Source organism: Molothrus aeneus, chromosome Z (genome assembly GCF_037042795.1).
Source record: "Molothrus aeneus isolate 106 chromosome Z, BPBGC_Maene_1.0, whole genome shotgun sequence".
NCBI classification, from domain to species: domain Eukaryota; kingdom Metazoa; phylum Chordata; class Aves; order Passeriformes; family Icteridae; genus Molothrus; species Molothrus aeneus.
Genome location: NC_089680.1, coordinates 28,446,759 through 28,463,435, shown reverse-complemented (window position 1 = coordinate 28,463,435; position 16,677 = coordinate 28,446,759). Strand labels below are relative to the sequence as shown.

The following is a 16,677-nucleotide window of genomic DNA, read 5'->3' as shown; positions in this document are numbered from 1 at the left end:
TAGAAGACTTGAGTGAAACCAAACTGTGGTCCATTGGAACAGTCAGCTGTTCCTTCAGGACCTTCTCTGAAAAAAGTCAGACACTATTTTCATTCTATTCTTGTTAGTTCCTAGGGAGGATAGCCTCCATCACAGAGTAGGAGTGGGACTTAAGTAGTCTTCCTGGTTGGTCTGGTTTGTTTTGTTTTTAAGGAAACCAGGAGGGAAGGGGAATAAAACAAATATAGTTGCCCAAACACAGTATGTCCAGAACAGATGCCCATGTTTCTATGGTAACCGTGACACCATATGTGCAAATTTTAACAACACTTAAAACACTTTTGTGAAAGTTATCAGGAAAGACTGAATGCCCTGATTACATGTTCAGAAGTTTCCATTAGCTCTTAAATCTTGAGATTTTCATCTCTGAGGACAATGTTCTATTGTGCACAACAGAATGAATACAATGACAAGTTGTTTTAGAAATTATTTAATATACAAATGCATACACTGCTTCTTAAAACAACCATGGTACAAAATCTTACCAAATCTCAGTTGACTGCACTGATGTAAATAATAATTTTAGGTTCATTTACACTAGGAAGTCAATTTCTCCAGTAATGCTTCTATTCCTTTTACATTTTTATTCTGCTTCAGCTTTGGGATGAGCTTTTTTAATCCTTTTTTGACTGTGCTTGCCACGTTTTCATCAGTGCTTCGGAGAAGGCTGCAAGACACAGGGAAACAATGAAGGATATCAAAGGTCAGCATGCAGGTTATAGAAAAAGAAGTCCATGACAGGAAGCAATAACTATTTAAGATGACTGTAGTTCAAGCTGGACACTATCATCAGGCTATATATACTATAAAATAGATGTAAAACATTCCATAAAATATGAAACTTCAAGTCAGAACAAAACCAACAGAGGATAAATCTGCAAGAAACTGCTGACCCCTATTCAATGCACTTTATTTCAAATACTGAGTCAGACCAAGTTGTTCTGGGTTTCACCCACTCTGGGCTTCAAACCTGCCAGGCTGGGGACAGCCAGAACTCCCTGGACCCCAGCCCCACTGCTGCACCATCCTCATGGGGAAAAGGTTTTTCCTTATCTCCAGCCTAAACCCTAAACCTCTTCTGTTTAAGCTTGTGCCAGTGTCTCTTACTCTCTACTCATACATTGCTGTGAAGGGACCAGCTCTCCATCCATCCAGTGGTGCCAGACATGCTCTCAGGAGCCCACAAGCTGCCCCTTTTCCCAGCTGAAACAGACTTGGCCCCATAGCCTCCCCTTCCAAGCCAAGGGACCCAGCCCCAGTCTATGCCAGTCGCCCTCCATTGAATTAACTCCAGCTGTTGGTGCCTCTCTTGTAATGCAGGTCCTAAAACTGGATGCAGTGAAGTACATCTCATATACATCAAGCACCTTCACTATTGTACTTTCATGCTGCAGTTGTGAAGAATGATGAAGCTTTACCAGTTCTGTAATCCTTTCAGATACTACTTTTGGAAACCAAATCAGATTTCCCAGATAAATTCTCTTCCTCAGAAACAAAGAAATTCATCGTAAGCTGTAAAATACTATCAGCTTAGTAGTGCCTGTCCTTTTCTTCAGTTAACATTGAAATGTTCTTGGATTGAAGTACAAGATCTTCTGAGTTAATGACATACCAAATTTGCTACTTCAAAGTTGTGAGTGAACACTGGCAAGAATAGTGCCTCCTACAGCCAGTTTGTGCAAACCAGATCAGAACTACAAGTCTGACATACAAATAAACTAAGACTAGAAACAAATTGTAACACCCATGCACTGGTATGAAGCAGTATGATACTGCACTGCATGATACTGCAAGTTCTTACAGTCCCTAGGATTCTTCCAAGTGGCTCCCAAATTTACATCAACCTAAAAGCTTACTTCCTACCTTTTAAGCAATGATTAGACATGGCAAACTGAACTGAGTAAGACATAAAGGAATTAATGTAGCTTAAGATGAGATTTGAATTTTGTCTCCTTTAGGGCAGCCAATCCTGTGTTGGATGGCAACAATATAGGCAGAAAAGCACTGGATGTCCATCTGACAACACCACAATTTTCAGCTACTTCATTCCCAGATTTATTTCTATGACTTTACAACAACCTTTAGCAGCAAATTATGTTACACTTTTAGCTGTAACGGTACCATTTAATCAAGAGCCCTTCTTTAAAATGAGAGTGATATTTTTTCATCTCTTCTATGACTCACATGCCTCTGATAAAAGCAAGGAAGTCCAGAATCCTGGAAAAGGACGTCCTGAACACACTGGTAATTAACATGGAAAGGTATGTATGTTTCACTCACCACAAGAGACAAGGACCACACAAAGTAGCAAGCCACTCTGGACTGCATTTTACTTATGTCTAAAAATGAATGCCAGCTTCTGATAGCTATACACATGATGTTGCTTTCAAACTCATAGCAACCTCAGGTATGTCAAGACAACATTATTAATACAGAACATCTGTATATTTGATAACACAGCCAAAGACCAACATAGTGACAGAGAGGGATATTTTTAAACCACTATTCTGTAAGTTCTTACAAGGTCTAGAAAGCTGGCATCTATGTATTTTGTGGATGCAAAACATAACTTCCACAGATTACAGAAATAAAGGAAGTCAATAACACATTTGGTGAAGTACATTCTTATTCATGTTCTACTCTGATGCTACACATCATTTACAAATTTAAAAATATACCGAAAAGTCATATATAGAAATTTAAATAGGCAAGCATCTATGACATTCATGTACTTACAATACTTAGCACACATGTGAGCATGCAGAGGGTCCTCTCATTACCTTTGAGATCCTCAAGATAGTACTAAGTCAGAACAAGGTCCCATAGATTTTTATTACAATCAGAAGCAAGTAGGGCAAGGAAAGGAGAAGGTCCAGAGGATACCAGGTTACTGAGAAGCCAAGCACATGCACTGCTTATAACTGACAAATAAAGGACTTAAAGGACTAGATAGCCAAAAAAATTTCAAATGGACTCACTGAGTAATTCTGAGTTTCAGATCTCCACATATGTGACAGATGGCTTCCGAAAGCCAACAACAAAACAAAAATCAATCATGGCTTTAGGAGGAACTAGCATTGTCTGAAAATTACCTCTGTCTGAACATTTGAGATTCTTTATGACAAAAGAAGTGTGTTGGTTTTATATGGCCTGGTTTTCGGTAGCTAGGGGGCCCACAAAACTGGCTCCTGTGACAAGCTGCCAGAAGCTTCAACCATGTCTGGGAGAGCAATCCCTGATGGCTATGAGTATGGACATGGTGCTGGCCAAAACTGGGCCAATGAGAGATGTTGGTAATGCCTCTGTGATGACATATTTAAGAAGAAATTCCAAACAAAGTAGACACACAGTTTTTTTCTACCCAGAGAAGAGGAGGAGGTGAGAACATGTAAGGGAAACAACATGGCAGCACCAAGGTCAGTGCAAGACAAGGAGGGAAGGAGGTGTTCCAGGCACTGGAGCCAAGATTCCTCTGCAGGCCATGGTGCAGACCATGGTGAAGCAGCTGTGCCCCTGCAGCCCATGGGAATCCATGGGGGATCCACCTGCAGCCTGTGGGGGATGTGCTCATTCTGGAGTAGGTGGATGCCTGGAGGAGGCTGTGATCCAGTGGGAGACTTTATGGGAGAGAGAGGGCCCCTGCTTCCAGGGTGGAGCAGCCTGTCCTTGGAGGACTGTGCCCCATGGAAGAGTGACCACACCACAGCAGTTTTGGGAGGACTGTCTGCCCATGGGAGGGACTCTCAGCAGTTTGGGAGGACTGCTGCTCATGAGAGTGGACCCACACCAGGGAAGTTCATAGAGAACTGTGTGCAGTGGGAGGGACCCCATGGCCTCACAGGGGAAGGATTCCTCTCCCTGAGCAGCAGAAGAAAACCCTGAATGACAAACTGACCAAACCCCTATGCCGTCTCCCTGCACTGCCTGTGGAAAGGAGGGAGGGGTTGGAGGAGAAAAAAGTGGGGTTTTATTTCAAGGGCTTATTTTACTTCTCATTATCCTCGGCTGATTCTGTTAGTAATAAATTCACTTTCTACCTTTAAGTTAAACCTGTTTTGCACTTGGAGTGCTTTCGCCCAGCCCTTATCTTAACTCATGAACCCTTTGATAATTTTTTTTCCTCTCCTCTTCCCAGCTGTGGCAGGGGAGGGGGAGTGAGTGGCTTTCATGGGTGCCTGGCATTTGGTCAGTGTCAAACCACGACGAGAAGTACCTGGGTTTTTTTAATGAAAAGATTTTTTAAAAATCAGACATTACTTCATGTTAAAGAATCCCCTGCTATTACTTTACACCAGACTAAATTAATCACTGCTGTACAATTTAGGTAGTCTCTTGGCTTCAGTGCATGCAGTTAAACAAAAATGCGATTAATTGCTATGTGATAGTGAAGTAAGCCGGTGTGACATGAAATGGAACAAAAGGAGATGGTTATGGTTGTGTGCTCTCAGCTGCCTAAACAAAAGGACATCATGCCTAAAAAGTCATCAAGAGAAGTTCACTATAGAAAGAATTTAGATTGTGAAATAAGTGTTATTTAAAGTGAAATAAACCAAAGACTACCAACAAAATTCATCAAACATACAAACAGTCTTACAATATACTTTTTTGTCTCATTCCTGTTAGTTAAGTTTCATTATGGATGAAATACTGCCAGTCTGGGAGGTAAGATCCCCTGCATGATAACAAAGGACACTTCTCAAGGCTCCACTTGTAGTGACACGAGTAATAGCAGAGACAGAGAAAGACTGCCATTCCTCACAGACTTTTCCACAAAATATACCACTCCTGTGCCAGTTTCTTTATTGATCAATTAAAACAGTTCCCTGTTTTATCTCTAAGTCTTCAATGTCTATTAAAAGACTATTGCAGCGATCACAAACAGTTATTAAAGTGTTAAATATAGGAAAAAATCTATTCATTTACTTTACAAATGTATTTGGACAATCCCAACAGCTTAGTACATATACCAGCAACATCATATGTTAAATGAATCTGTTCAGCCTTGACTTAAAGGAAAAATATCCAAGCATTAATATAGTGTTAGTGAATAAGCCTTTCTAACAAAACTTCACTGAACACCTGTGCACAGGATCAGATAACTTAAAGACAGTAGGTGCATTTGTTGAATTCTAAAGGTCTGTTATAAGAGGCAAAGAAAGAGCATTATCATTTTGGCAGCTGAACAATCTTAACAGCCACATACATGTGACTAGTAAGATGTTGTGTGAACTGGTTTTGTATCTGGATTGCAACTACTCTTCTACTACCAGTTCTTCTCACTAGTGATCTGAGTGACAATGACTTAAAAAAAGTTAGAATTAAACTTAGATTAGCTAACAGAAGTAAAAATGGCTTTTGATTCACCTTGCAAAAGAGCACAAACATTGAAGTAGCCCTACTCTAAACTGATAAATAGCAGAGTTGGAAGGCAAAGAGCAAGGAATCTAAAAGTAACTTTAGGACAGAGAAGAGTGGAGCGGAAAAAAGAGATCAAGGGACTTAATGTTCAAAATCATGTTGTCTGTTTGAATTGTTTGCTGACTTTGCTTCAGTGAACGTCTTTATGAGATGCCAGAAGGGCAAGGCTGATACAGAAGTTCCAGAACACACACCACATACTTCAGGTTATAGGACAAAACCCTGGGTTTCTATGACCTGATACTGACAAGCAGCTACAAAGTGAAAGCAGCAATGATTAACACTGCAGTTCACTCTTGATAAAACAAAATGTTAATCTTAATCTGATCCCTGTAGGGTGTATTTGATTTCACTAGTTGCATGATTCACTGCTTCAAATTTGTGAGCCAGTTAGCTCATCATAGGCCTTTGCATATAAGTCTATTCTTATGTATGGTCTCTTCCAAACACTTCTCTGCTTCAGTGTGAGAACTTTTTAGGCTTTGCAATTAAGGCATCAACACAAAACAGTAATTTACCAAAACAAACAAAACAAAACAAAACAATTTACAGATTTTTGTATGCTGCCACCAGTCCCAGGTATTCTAAAGTCAATTATTTTAATGTAGCTATCTGTGGACTGCTCTTAGAGAGTTTTGTGCTTGTAAAACAAGACATGGTAGGCACAATTTAAAAAAAAAATTGTTTTTAATCTTCAGATTTTCTGATACTGAGCTGCTTCCTAGTACTACAAAAGATGAAACTCAAGGAATAATCTATGGAAACTCTGATTTGAATTTTTCTAATCCCTGTTTCGTTCAAGACTTGCCAGCTGCATTCAAGATAGCACACACTGAATATCATTTTGTTGGTAGAAATTTCAATTGATGTTCTCTCAGCTGTTCAAGAAATTAACAATGTTAATTTAATCAGAAGTAGTCATGCGCCACACTTACCAACAAAGAATAATGGCACCTCGATTTACTTCTGCCCAGCTCTTCAGATTCTCAATACCAACATGTTCCACCAGTGTTCTCCCAAAGGAAACTGCAAAATGTGAGAAAGAAGCAGGGAAGTAAAAAAATGAGACAATATCTTTCTACAAAGAAGCCTGTGGAAAGTTCTCTGTAGTTTTGATTTAATCAAATAGATTTTAGTCCCCCAAGTATTCACAAAGTTCTGCCCCCTCAAAATAATTGACTGTTCAATGCATTGCAGACCTTTATAGATATTAGACTGCTTCCAAGTACTGCATGGAATTTGTTAAACAACAGCAGCACTGTGTGACAGTTTACTATTATAAGGTATGCAAACTTGTTTGTTTTTTAAAAAGGGTGTAAAAGGCTATTAATATCTTAGAGCAGGCATCCAGTCCAAAGAGAGAACTCAGCAAGAATCACAGAATCATTCTGGTTGAACAGATCATGGTATTCAATATATTAAATACGTAAACACCTCTGTTGAAAAATGCTACATTTTTAAGCATCTGACTCTACAACTGAAGGAAAAGAATTTGAACAGAAGCTACTTAAAATTTCAGAGCTAGTCCTTTATTGATGCAAAAAACTTTATCTTTTTCAGCTGTACTGATGCTCCAGAGCTCTATTTCTTCAGTGGCTTCGAAAGCCTAAGTTGACTTCAGACTCATTATATTAACTTAGGTTGACTTGAAGGCCCCAGATGAATTTAAAGAACTGAACTGCATGGAAACTGTTCTTTCAACTTAGCCTGCTGAGCAAACTTATTAGTAAACAATGCAAAAAACCTCACTCAACCCCAACAAACACCAGCCTCCAAGCACTGCAGCTATTTTTCGCTGTCACTTTAGATCCCAATTCCACCTGAAGACAGGTTAGATTTTATACAACTTGCTCCCCATGTGATAGCAATTTGTTTAGGGTTTAATGACAATTTAATAAACTTAGAGCAGAAATTTTGAATGGTACTTTTTTGGAGAAAACCAAAGGGAACAGCATGTGATTAAACTGGAAATTGTACAGTTTTTACAGAAATAAATCCAGATTAAGATCATCATTTCAGATAGGCAAGTCTCTGAAAGACACAAAAGTTTTCCTTTGGACATTTTCAATGATCTGCTTGAGAAGTGGGAAAACAGCCTGCTTTCAGAAACATTTAATAAAACACAACTAACATTTTTAAAGGAAATAGTGGCCACCTGAACGTATCAAGAGGAAAAGAAATAAAAAGTTTAACAAGATCTGATAATTCTACATAGACAAAAAGACTATTACAAACAGAGAAGTTCCCTCAGATTACATTTTGCCAACCATGTGCTTTCATTTTTTGAGCTTTTTGTATGAGAAAAAGTAAGGATTAGGATAGAGTGATACACACAGAAGATTTTACAGTTATGTAATAACATAAATTTAAAAGCTAAATTAAGATGAGAACATCTGTGCCCAATATCTGCCTTATGGAACATAAACTAGCAAAGATGTCGTATTTTTGTGCATAAATTATTTTAGTAACAGTTACAAAGCATTAACCCAGCAGCACTAATGAACACAGTAAAGATTACAGCCCGGCTTACAAGGACTAATGAAACAGGGGCTCCTGTAAGAAAGACTTTACTGTTTCTATTATTATCCTTAAACTACTATGTAATTTAGCAAAGCTATCAAGACATTTTAAGCATAGAAATGAACTCTGCCCCAAATACACATAAAGTACGGAGAAGAAAACCCCAACACTGCTTGCATTGCAAAAAAAAACCAAACATAACCTTGGCATTCTGTTTCTATAGCAGCTCACAACAGCAAAAAGATAGAAACAATAACAATTTTTTCCATATACTAGTATACTCAAAGAAATAACTGCAACTATCTTATCTGAGGTCAGATAGCAAACTACTCTGAAGTCAATCTGAGAAAATAAAGCTGTATTTCCAACATACCTTCTTTTCCACTCGCTTTCATTTTTTCATCTTGCTCTATTAACCATTTCAAAACTAGATGGCCTGCCGGATGCTCTGCAATGTGGAGCTTTAAGGGCAATAGACAAACAAAAAAAACCCCAAAATTATTTCGTGATGTTGGTTCAAAATTCAGTTACATGTCTGCCCATAAATATTTCTGCTTGGTTTATTCACTCTGCCGTCACACTGATTCACTGAGTCATGACCTATGCTAGTATCAACAAGTTTGAAGTAAATTTCTGGTTACTCATTTAAATTGACCACTTTAACTCTTACCGTCTTCCCTGCAACATTTAACTTTCAGTAATATAAACTGTATCAACCAACATTTCATCTACCCTTCCAAGGACTTCATTTTTAATAAACAAAAGCTCTTGGTCTGTCTCTGCCAGAACTTCCAGACCTTTCACATTTCCACACCTGAAAATCAACTACAGTATGGTTTACAGAAAGTCACAGAAAACATGTGTAGTTCACATTAAAATTTCATTAAATGTCTATCAAAGAATGTGAAATACAGAGCTAAAACACCACAACTATGAAAATCTGGAGGTATCTATCTCAAATACAGCATGCATCGTATTTTTTTGTTTTCTAGTCTGTGGACACATATCTGACTGAGTTTAACAAAGTAGGGAAGGGGAACTCTTTGAAGAGAAGGTCCTACTTTGAAGAGAAACAGCGCTTATCTAAGATCTTTCCTTGCATGGAGATATGCATGCCTGAAAGGTAAGAGATCCTGTCTCTCTCAATGTAAACAGTCCAATGACCTATAAAACTTCGCTAAGGGCTTGACTGCACATTAGGCTATGTAACATGCTTGTCAGCAACCTTCCCACTAAGTGTTTAAAGCAGTTCTGAAGATTGGAGTTCATGAAGCACCTTGCCCTACAACTCATAGGAAATGCTGGCTCAAGCCATCTCTCCAGATGTGCTAATAATAAACTATGAATTCAACAAGTCAGAAAACAGGATCACATCTAATATGCAAGTGCTATCAGCACAGTACACTGATGACTTACATAAAGGAAATTAAGACCAGACTTCATTTTACTAATGCAGAAGATCTGCAAGATCTCAGCACCTTGTCCTCTGTACATTACCTGTCCATCACGGCCCCCTGGAACCAGCTCTTCTGCTGCTAACTTAGCAATTGCATCTAGTGCAGGCTGGATGTCACCAAGAGCTGTTCTTAAAATATCAGCAACCAAGACAAAAGTAGCTTTGTCTATCACTACTTCTTGGGTATGTTCTTGCAAATATTCTAGCAAAGGTGAGGAAATGGCTTCCAGGAGTTCATGACGACGGAGTTCAGTATTCTTCTTACTAATGAAAGAGACAACACATTACTGCAGAAGATTTGCACTGTATGCACATCAAGTAACAAGAAATTTCAGAATATATGTGCTATTTGAGACATTTAAATTATTGCTAGATTCAAATGCAGGCATTATTGTTCCCTCTGTTTCATGTACAATTAAACACATGTTGGACAGAGACTTTAAGAATGCATGGAGTGAAAATCTGTTTGAAGCTGACTGTCTCAAAACCTCTGAGTTTTTTCTTGTAAGTAACATTTACTATTTCTTTTCATTTTGTTATCTCAACTATGGCAATGTATTTTTATACAGCTTACTAGTCATCTAGAACTGCTCCTTCTTCAAAAGCTAGTAAGCATCAATGTCAATACCAGAGACTGAAATCAAATTAACAATTTCCATTCTTATTGCTGATTTTGAGATATACTTTTATGCTAGCCAAAGCACCAGTAATGCATATTACAAATTTTCTTCTACACTGAATTTGATACATGAGCTTACACACAAAATATATCACAATATTTGCCCTTTATAAAAGGGGCAAACACATATTATTTATATATATTTACATTACTTAGATTTATTATGAAGAAAAGTTGAAATTAAATCACAACAAAAAGTTGCATGACTTCTTCTGAGCTCTCAAGAAAAACCATGTAACTTTCATATCTGAGTTACCTATAGGCATTTCCATCTCCCTGTTGCAGAAGTGTGATGATTTCTGGAACAAAATGTGCAGGATCTCTAGGACTTAGCAAGTACAACAAGACCTTCTTTCCATATTTGTTGTTTATTATATCAGGCAAAGAAGCCTTTATTTCCTGTGGGAGTAAACAAACCACAACAAAACATTAATGAAATAATAGTACTTGGTCACTATCAATATTAGAACTGTGAAAAAAGTACCAGGAGAAACTCTAAATGACAGAGACATGCTATCTCTTGTTGGTAATGTATCCATCTTTTTGGAGTCCTCATGAAAAAGAGGGATTTTGTGCTGAAATCTGCCTGAATCCTTACACATGCCAGGCACTCAGTGTACAGTTCCAATCACATACAAAAGTTGAAAGCACCACAGACAGACTTTGGTCCAGGATTAAGATTCTGTGGACCTGAGAGATGGTGGTAAGAAGAGAATTTCCTTCAGAGGATTTCAAGAGCTTAAAGCCCTCCTTTACCTACTAATTCTCAGTCCATACTTCCAACCCAGACAAATGATGAATTTTGCAATACTACCAAAAAATTCCAAACCAACAAAAACACCCCCAAAACAAAAAAACTACAAAAAAAACCATTGCTTTTTCTCTGTCTCAAGTTTTACTAGTCTTTTTATCTTCTTAAAGCTGTATTTTTTTTATGGACAGAATGATCATTTCTATAAGGTATCTTTGAAGTCCAACTGCTCTTTGAAATAATTTTATAAAGATTGGTTTCCTCTACAGAATATGCTTCAATGACTGATTTTAAGATGCCCCCACCTCATCATCTGCTACTAGTTTTCATTGACTATCTGAAGAGCTGGTTTTGATCCTAAGATTTTTTTTCCCTCTTCTGCCATCCTTTCCCCATTACTGACCACACATAAGCCCTGATGGCGAATTGTGTATGTGCGAAGGCCATGTCGTGTTCTCTATTTTCTGTCCAGATTGATGTTGCAGGATGACCAAACAATAAACATTCCATTACCTCTGATAATGGATTAATTCTTGATCTCAGATGATTCTGTAATTAAATGACATCTTGGAAGCTCAGCTAAAGACACAGTATCTGAACTAATAAACTCTCCAGAAAGCAGAGTGCTTGTTACACAGTACAGGAATAGGTCAAATATCTCATACTAGGACAGCTCAGATATGTCAGAACTTACTTCCTTAGACCTTTCCCAGAAGCTATAACATTCCAGGCCTGGCTCTGGGAACCAAACCCAGCTGCAATCACAGCTGAAATCCTTGAGGAACAAAAGCCACCTCCACACGACGATGCTTCATCACCCCAGACCCATTAGAGAGGCACAATCTAAGGGCCAAATCCCTATGATAGGGTACAAAATCCCAACTGCACCCTACACAAAGTTGCACAAGGGAAAAGTTGTTCCTACTTTGCAAAACAAGCCTCATCAGAACCACTTTCTCCTCATATTCCTTCTCCACACACAGAAGATTTGCCTCATCTTTATCTCCCTGCCACTTCCCCTAAACCCACCAGCCCTTACAGCTATAGCATGAGTACTACTGCAAGCAGATTACACCACGTACGCCAACGTGAATTCCTCTGCTGAGAGGATGCAAATAGCTTAGCTTGTAAAATCAATAAGGTACCATCACCATTCTCAAGTTTTCCACCAATTTCATCTCTAGAAATACTAGTAGAGCTCAAACTTCTATGATAAAACACATTGACTTTAAAGAGACTCCGGTCACCCCTTATCCAGAATGAATGTGTACTAAAAGGGAAAATTCCAGCAAGCACTGAACCTAGCTTAAAAATTAATTCAAATAAATAATTAAAATTATGCCTGAAAGTGCTACGGTCTGCTAGGAAAAGAAAAAACTAATCATGATACATAAATATAATGAAACAGAAAAGATGGGAAGTACTTAAATAGTCTAAAAAAGCAGATAGGTTCCTAATTTCATCCTCCTATACACTGACAAACACATTGACACTATTTAATATACTATTTTAAGAGAAATTCAATTACTTACTGATATAATTAACTGCTTCACAAGTTTAGTGTCATCAATGCAATCAAATGCTGCCAGCAAGACCAGATGAGAAAATTCACCCTGCAAAGATGAGACATCAGAAACCACACGCAATCATTTTTATGAATACATTAACTGACTTATAATCAGGATTTCTGAAGGTTTGTCTCAAACGTAACACAACATGAAGCACAAGCAAATTCTGACTACTGTCAAAGAATGAGAGAAGTCCAACATTTAGGTTTCTTTTCAAAAGCAAGGCTTGTTAAAAGAAAAATGCTGTTAAAACAAAGAAAAATCTTCCATTGCAAGTGGATATACTGTTTTATCACATGCAAGCTATTAACCTAATCCTACTGTATTATCAATATTTGAAATCATAGTATTTTCCCTACAGTATCATTACATACAGACTTTATTTCTATTGTTGATTTGCTTAGAAGTGAACTAAGTCACATACAGTGTTTTTGGAGATCATATCTCTGCAATGAGCCATACAGTCTTTACTGCATTGCTGGAGATCAAGCCTCCAGTACACTCAAAAGGACACAAACAAACCAGTTCACTTGTATGTCAGTGAGGTTCTACATCGAAGTGAAACCACATCTTCTGTGCTCCAGTGTTGTGTCAGTTATTATTTACCCACTGTCTCGTATTTCCATATAATTGATAAAATTAAGCAATTCATTTATTGTAGTGGAAAATTATGGAGAGAAAGATTACCTAGACCAGTGGCCCTCAAAGTGGGCTGCACAAGACAATCCACTGTGGTGCAGAAAGAAAATATTTTTGGAATTTTATTAAATAAAAAATAAAAATAGCCTCTGGTTATTTTTATCTCATCCTTTCAAATTTTCCATTTCTATTATAATGTACACTACTATAGTAGTAAAGGCATGTGATTTATACATAAATATATATATTGGGGATATATGCCCAGGATGTGATCAAAATGCTTGAATGCCACTGATTGAGACCACAATAACTATTAGCAAATAAAAAAACCCACAGCAACGAGAAAGGGAAGTTTAAAAAGCTCTTCTTTACACCTACTGTTTTGCCCTTAGGTGTAGATGTGAAATCTGGTTTCAACTGTTACTCTGCTGGTACTGCAGACTCCAAAAACATGTTTTTAATTAAAAAATAAACCAGACTTCTTCCATTGTATGCCAATGTATTTCGAAGCTTCCTGACTTGAAAAAAATATTGAGCATCTTCAAAGAAATACACATGTTAAGAGAGCCTTTTCAGTGACATCTCCAGCATATCTTGATTTTAATTCCTCCTCTTTATACAGGCTGTTTTACTCCCAACCAAGGAGAATTAACCAATGAGCCGCATGAAGATGCAGTACAAAGTTGGGATCAACAAAATAAAAAGTAGAAAGAAAACTGAGGAATAATAATGAACTCAGCCATAATGAAGCATAGTACTACATGTAGTGCTCACAATGAAGCTTCTTGGCATGTCTTCAAATATTCCATACAGTTCAATTATTTTATATTATCTAATACATCACTGCTATTTTAAGACTGGTTTTATTAAGATCTCAAAATTGTTCCCAGTATCAAAGAACATTCAAGCTAGCCTCTATCAAATCACTAGTTTCAGAGACTATGAAATAAATGGTTAATATACACTCACCGTTGCTATTTTTTCAATATACGTCTTCATAGTTTTCACAATGACTTTCCTGTCCTATCCAAAAGGAAAGAGGAAACTCAAATGAGCCTAGAATACCAGTGATTCTGAGTAACTAAACTGCTATTTACACCTTTCAAAAAGATAATCTTCAATCTGCTTTCTAACACAAAGGCATCTATCAAAGACTAACACATATTCTATTACTTTACACCCAGAACCAGCATGGAAAGTTAAACCTGAATTGTAACTTGATCCCAGAGAGATCCTGTGATGTATTTACAAGTCCAGATCACCAATGGACATGTCAAAAAAACTTGGAAAAAACCCCAGCAAACAAAAACCCCCAAACCATCACATATGTTCATTCATATTTTGTCCATTAATTAAAGGAGAATGCATTTCATATCTTCATTTGGTAAGAAACATATTCAACAGAACTTGAAACTCTAGCTTGGTTTAAACCCCTATTACTACCAAGAATATTTTGTCAGAAAGCTCCCTCCCTGTATTTTTGGCTCTTGGAATCACTGCTCAGTCTTCTTTACATCCATTACTATGCCTAGATCCTAGGAACAACTTTTTTTTCCTGCATTCTTTAGCAAGTGGACTATTTTAATAAGTAACCTTTTTTTTTATTTTTTAATAGAGAAAAACATAGGAGGCATTACATTATTTCCAAGATGTGATGACATGTATTACACCAAAAGAATTTCTGGATACTGTATCTAATACTGTGACTAAACCACACTTCCTATAACATTTTGCAAGTCTTGGCATTCTAAAGCCAAACATGGTTTCACACTACGACTGCTTTACTGTTCCCTCCCTACTGTCAATTTCACTTATATTAAGAAACCCATGGGATAAATGAAATGCCAATAACCTTACAGTGGAAAAATTACTCCAGGCGTCACTGCCAAAACGTCTGCTAAAAATAAAAGGAGTTGCTTCTCCTATAGAAGTTCTAATGAAAGCATTTGAGTCACAAAAAGCACTGTTTAAGTTTGCCAATAGATAAAGAGCCAATTTTTAACCTTGCTCTCAAATTGTTAATTGCTTCAAAATGAGCACATGCAGAAGGACCCATATGGGCAGTCAGAGAGAACTAAGTAGAGGGAAACCAAACATTACCTTGGGAGTGCCATGCCATAAACAGTGCATTGCTACTCGGGCTCCATCATGAGTGTGTGCCAGGTAGATGACAGCCTCTCTGATAGCTTCTATCATTTCCTGGGGAAGAAAAGGTGATAAAGCAAAACATCAAAGAAAAGGCTTGAGGAACTCAAGGCAGGTGGGCAAGAAACAATTACTTCGTCTGCCTACACGATACTGCTCTACACTTCATCACTGGCTCTACAGAACCACTCTCATTTCACCGACCTATGAAAAACTGCCATAACAGGAGTCCAAAAGACTGTAAATGACACAAGCTTTCTCTTTTTAAAATTACACTGTTCATCATAATCATGCCATGAAATCACAACTATATTGAAGCTTGTCAGCTGTCCCATTACAAAAAAAATCAATAAAGGGTGCTCAGACAGAAATTAGAGAAAAAGACAACCATTAATTTAGGAAGAAAACTTTGAAGATGATGCATATTCATAGATACAGAGTATTAGCCAGAAAGTAAGAAGAACTGAAGTCATTTAAGCACCAGGTTATGTTGTAAATCAGGTATTACAAGACATAGCCAGAAGTTTTGTCTTCATATCAAAGGAATGAAGTTTTCTGAAGTTATCTGATGATACCATTGTCAGATAGCTTCAGAAAAGAAGAAAAAAGAAAAAACCAAAGAAAAAAATAAAATAAAATCAAATGACACCCTCTTGGGTTACTAGATACTACTTCTGTTACTATCCAATAGATTTCCTCAAAGTGCAGTTCCCACCTATGCCTCTTTCTATCCCTAGTTCTTCTTGCTCTTTAGCCAAAGGCTCCAACCATTTTACCAATTATTTACAAACTGTTCAGTCACAACACAATTGGTGTCACTACCTGTAAGCACAGGCAGGAACAGATCTGCAGAAGGGGTTTCCAAACCCCAAAGAGCATGTCCATATACCAGCACATTTCCCCAGAAAGCCAAGCAAGGAGATACAACCTTATTCCCCTGATTCATGCAAGCCTGCGAAACCAAAAGCATTCTCAGACATAGCATTACATAAAACCACGCACAGGAATGTTCTGGCCTCTGAAGATTTGGACTCAGAACAGGCCCCAAATAGTCCACTTCCCTACCCCTAGCTTTGGGTTTATTAACAGTAACAAAGAAGTATTCAGGAGTCCAGTCTGGCAGAAAGAAGCAAGAGACAGCAAGTTCAGAAGGCTCTGCCTGACTTGAAGTGAGATGGCTCTGAGCTGCAGAAACAAGGTGAGGCTGATGGACAGACCTTGAAGACATGTAAAATCAAAGAGGATACCAGCTTAAACCATGTCACATCACACAGACAGATTTAGGCCTGAATACAAGAATGTCTGACGTAATCTTAAACCTGCAATTCAATATGAATATAGCAAACAAAGTTTTGGTTGCTGACAGAAGGGCCAATTTCACTGTATTTTGGTCAAGAGATTTTTGGACAACCACTGCAAGTTGTTAAGAAATCACACACTGGAAAGCTTTACTACTCCAAGC

General features: G+C 37.7%; 1 protein-coding gene across 6 annotated transcripts in view; it reads right to left on the bottom strand.

The window, feature by feature from the left end:
* Window positions 1-453: 453 nt before the first annotated feature.
* Window positions 454-16,677, bottom strand: part of PUM3 (pumilio RNA binding family member 3) — a 74,644-nt gene continuing 58,420 nt past the window's right edge. For all 6 annotated transcript variants that reach the window (XM_066569108.1, XM_066569106.1, XM_066569105.1 and 3 more), the window contains exons 11-18: window positions 15,171-15,269; window positions 14,040-14,093; window positions 12,396-12,476; window positions 10,369-10,511; window positions 9,475-9,697; window positions 8,351-8,438; window positions 6,393-6,483; window positions 454-706 (exon numbers count right to left, since the gene is read on the bottom strand). In XM_066569108.1, coding sequence (XP_066425205.1) covers window positions 577-706; window positions 6,393-6,483; window positions 8,351-8,438; window positions 9,475-9,697; window positions 10,369-10,511; window positions 12,396-12,476; window positions 14,040-14,093; window positions 15,171-15,269 — 909 coding nt within the window. In that variant the 3' untranslated portion in view covers window positions 454-576. The remainder of the gene's footprint in view (window positions 707-6,392; window positions 6,484-8,350; window positions 8,439-9,474; window positions 9,698-10,368; window positions 10,512-12,395; window positions 12,477-14,039; window positions 14,094-15,170; window positions 15,270-16,677) is intronic.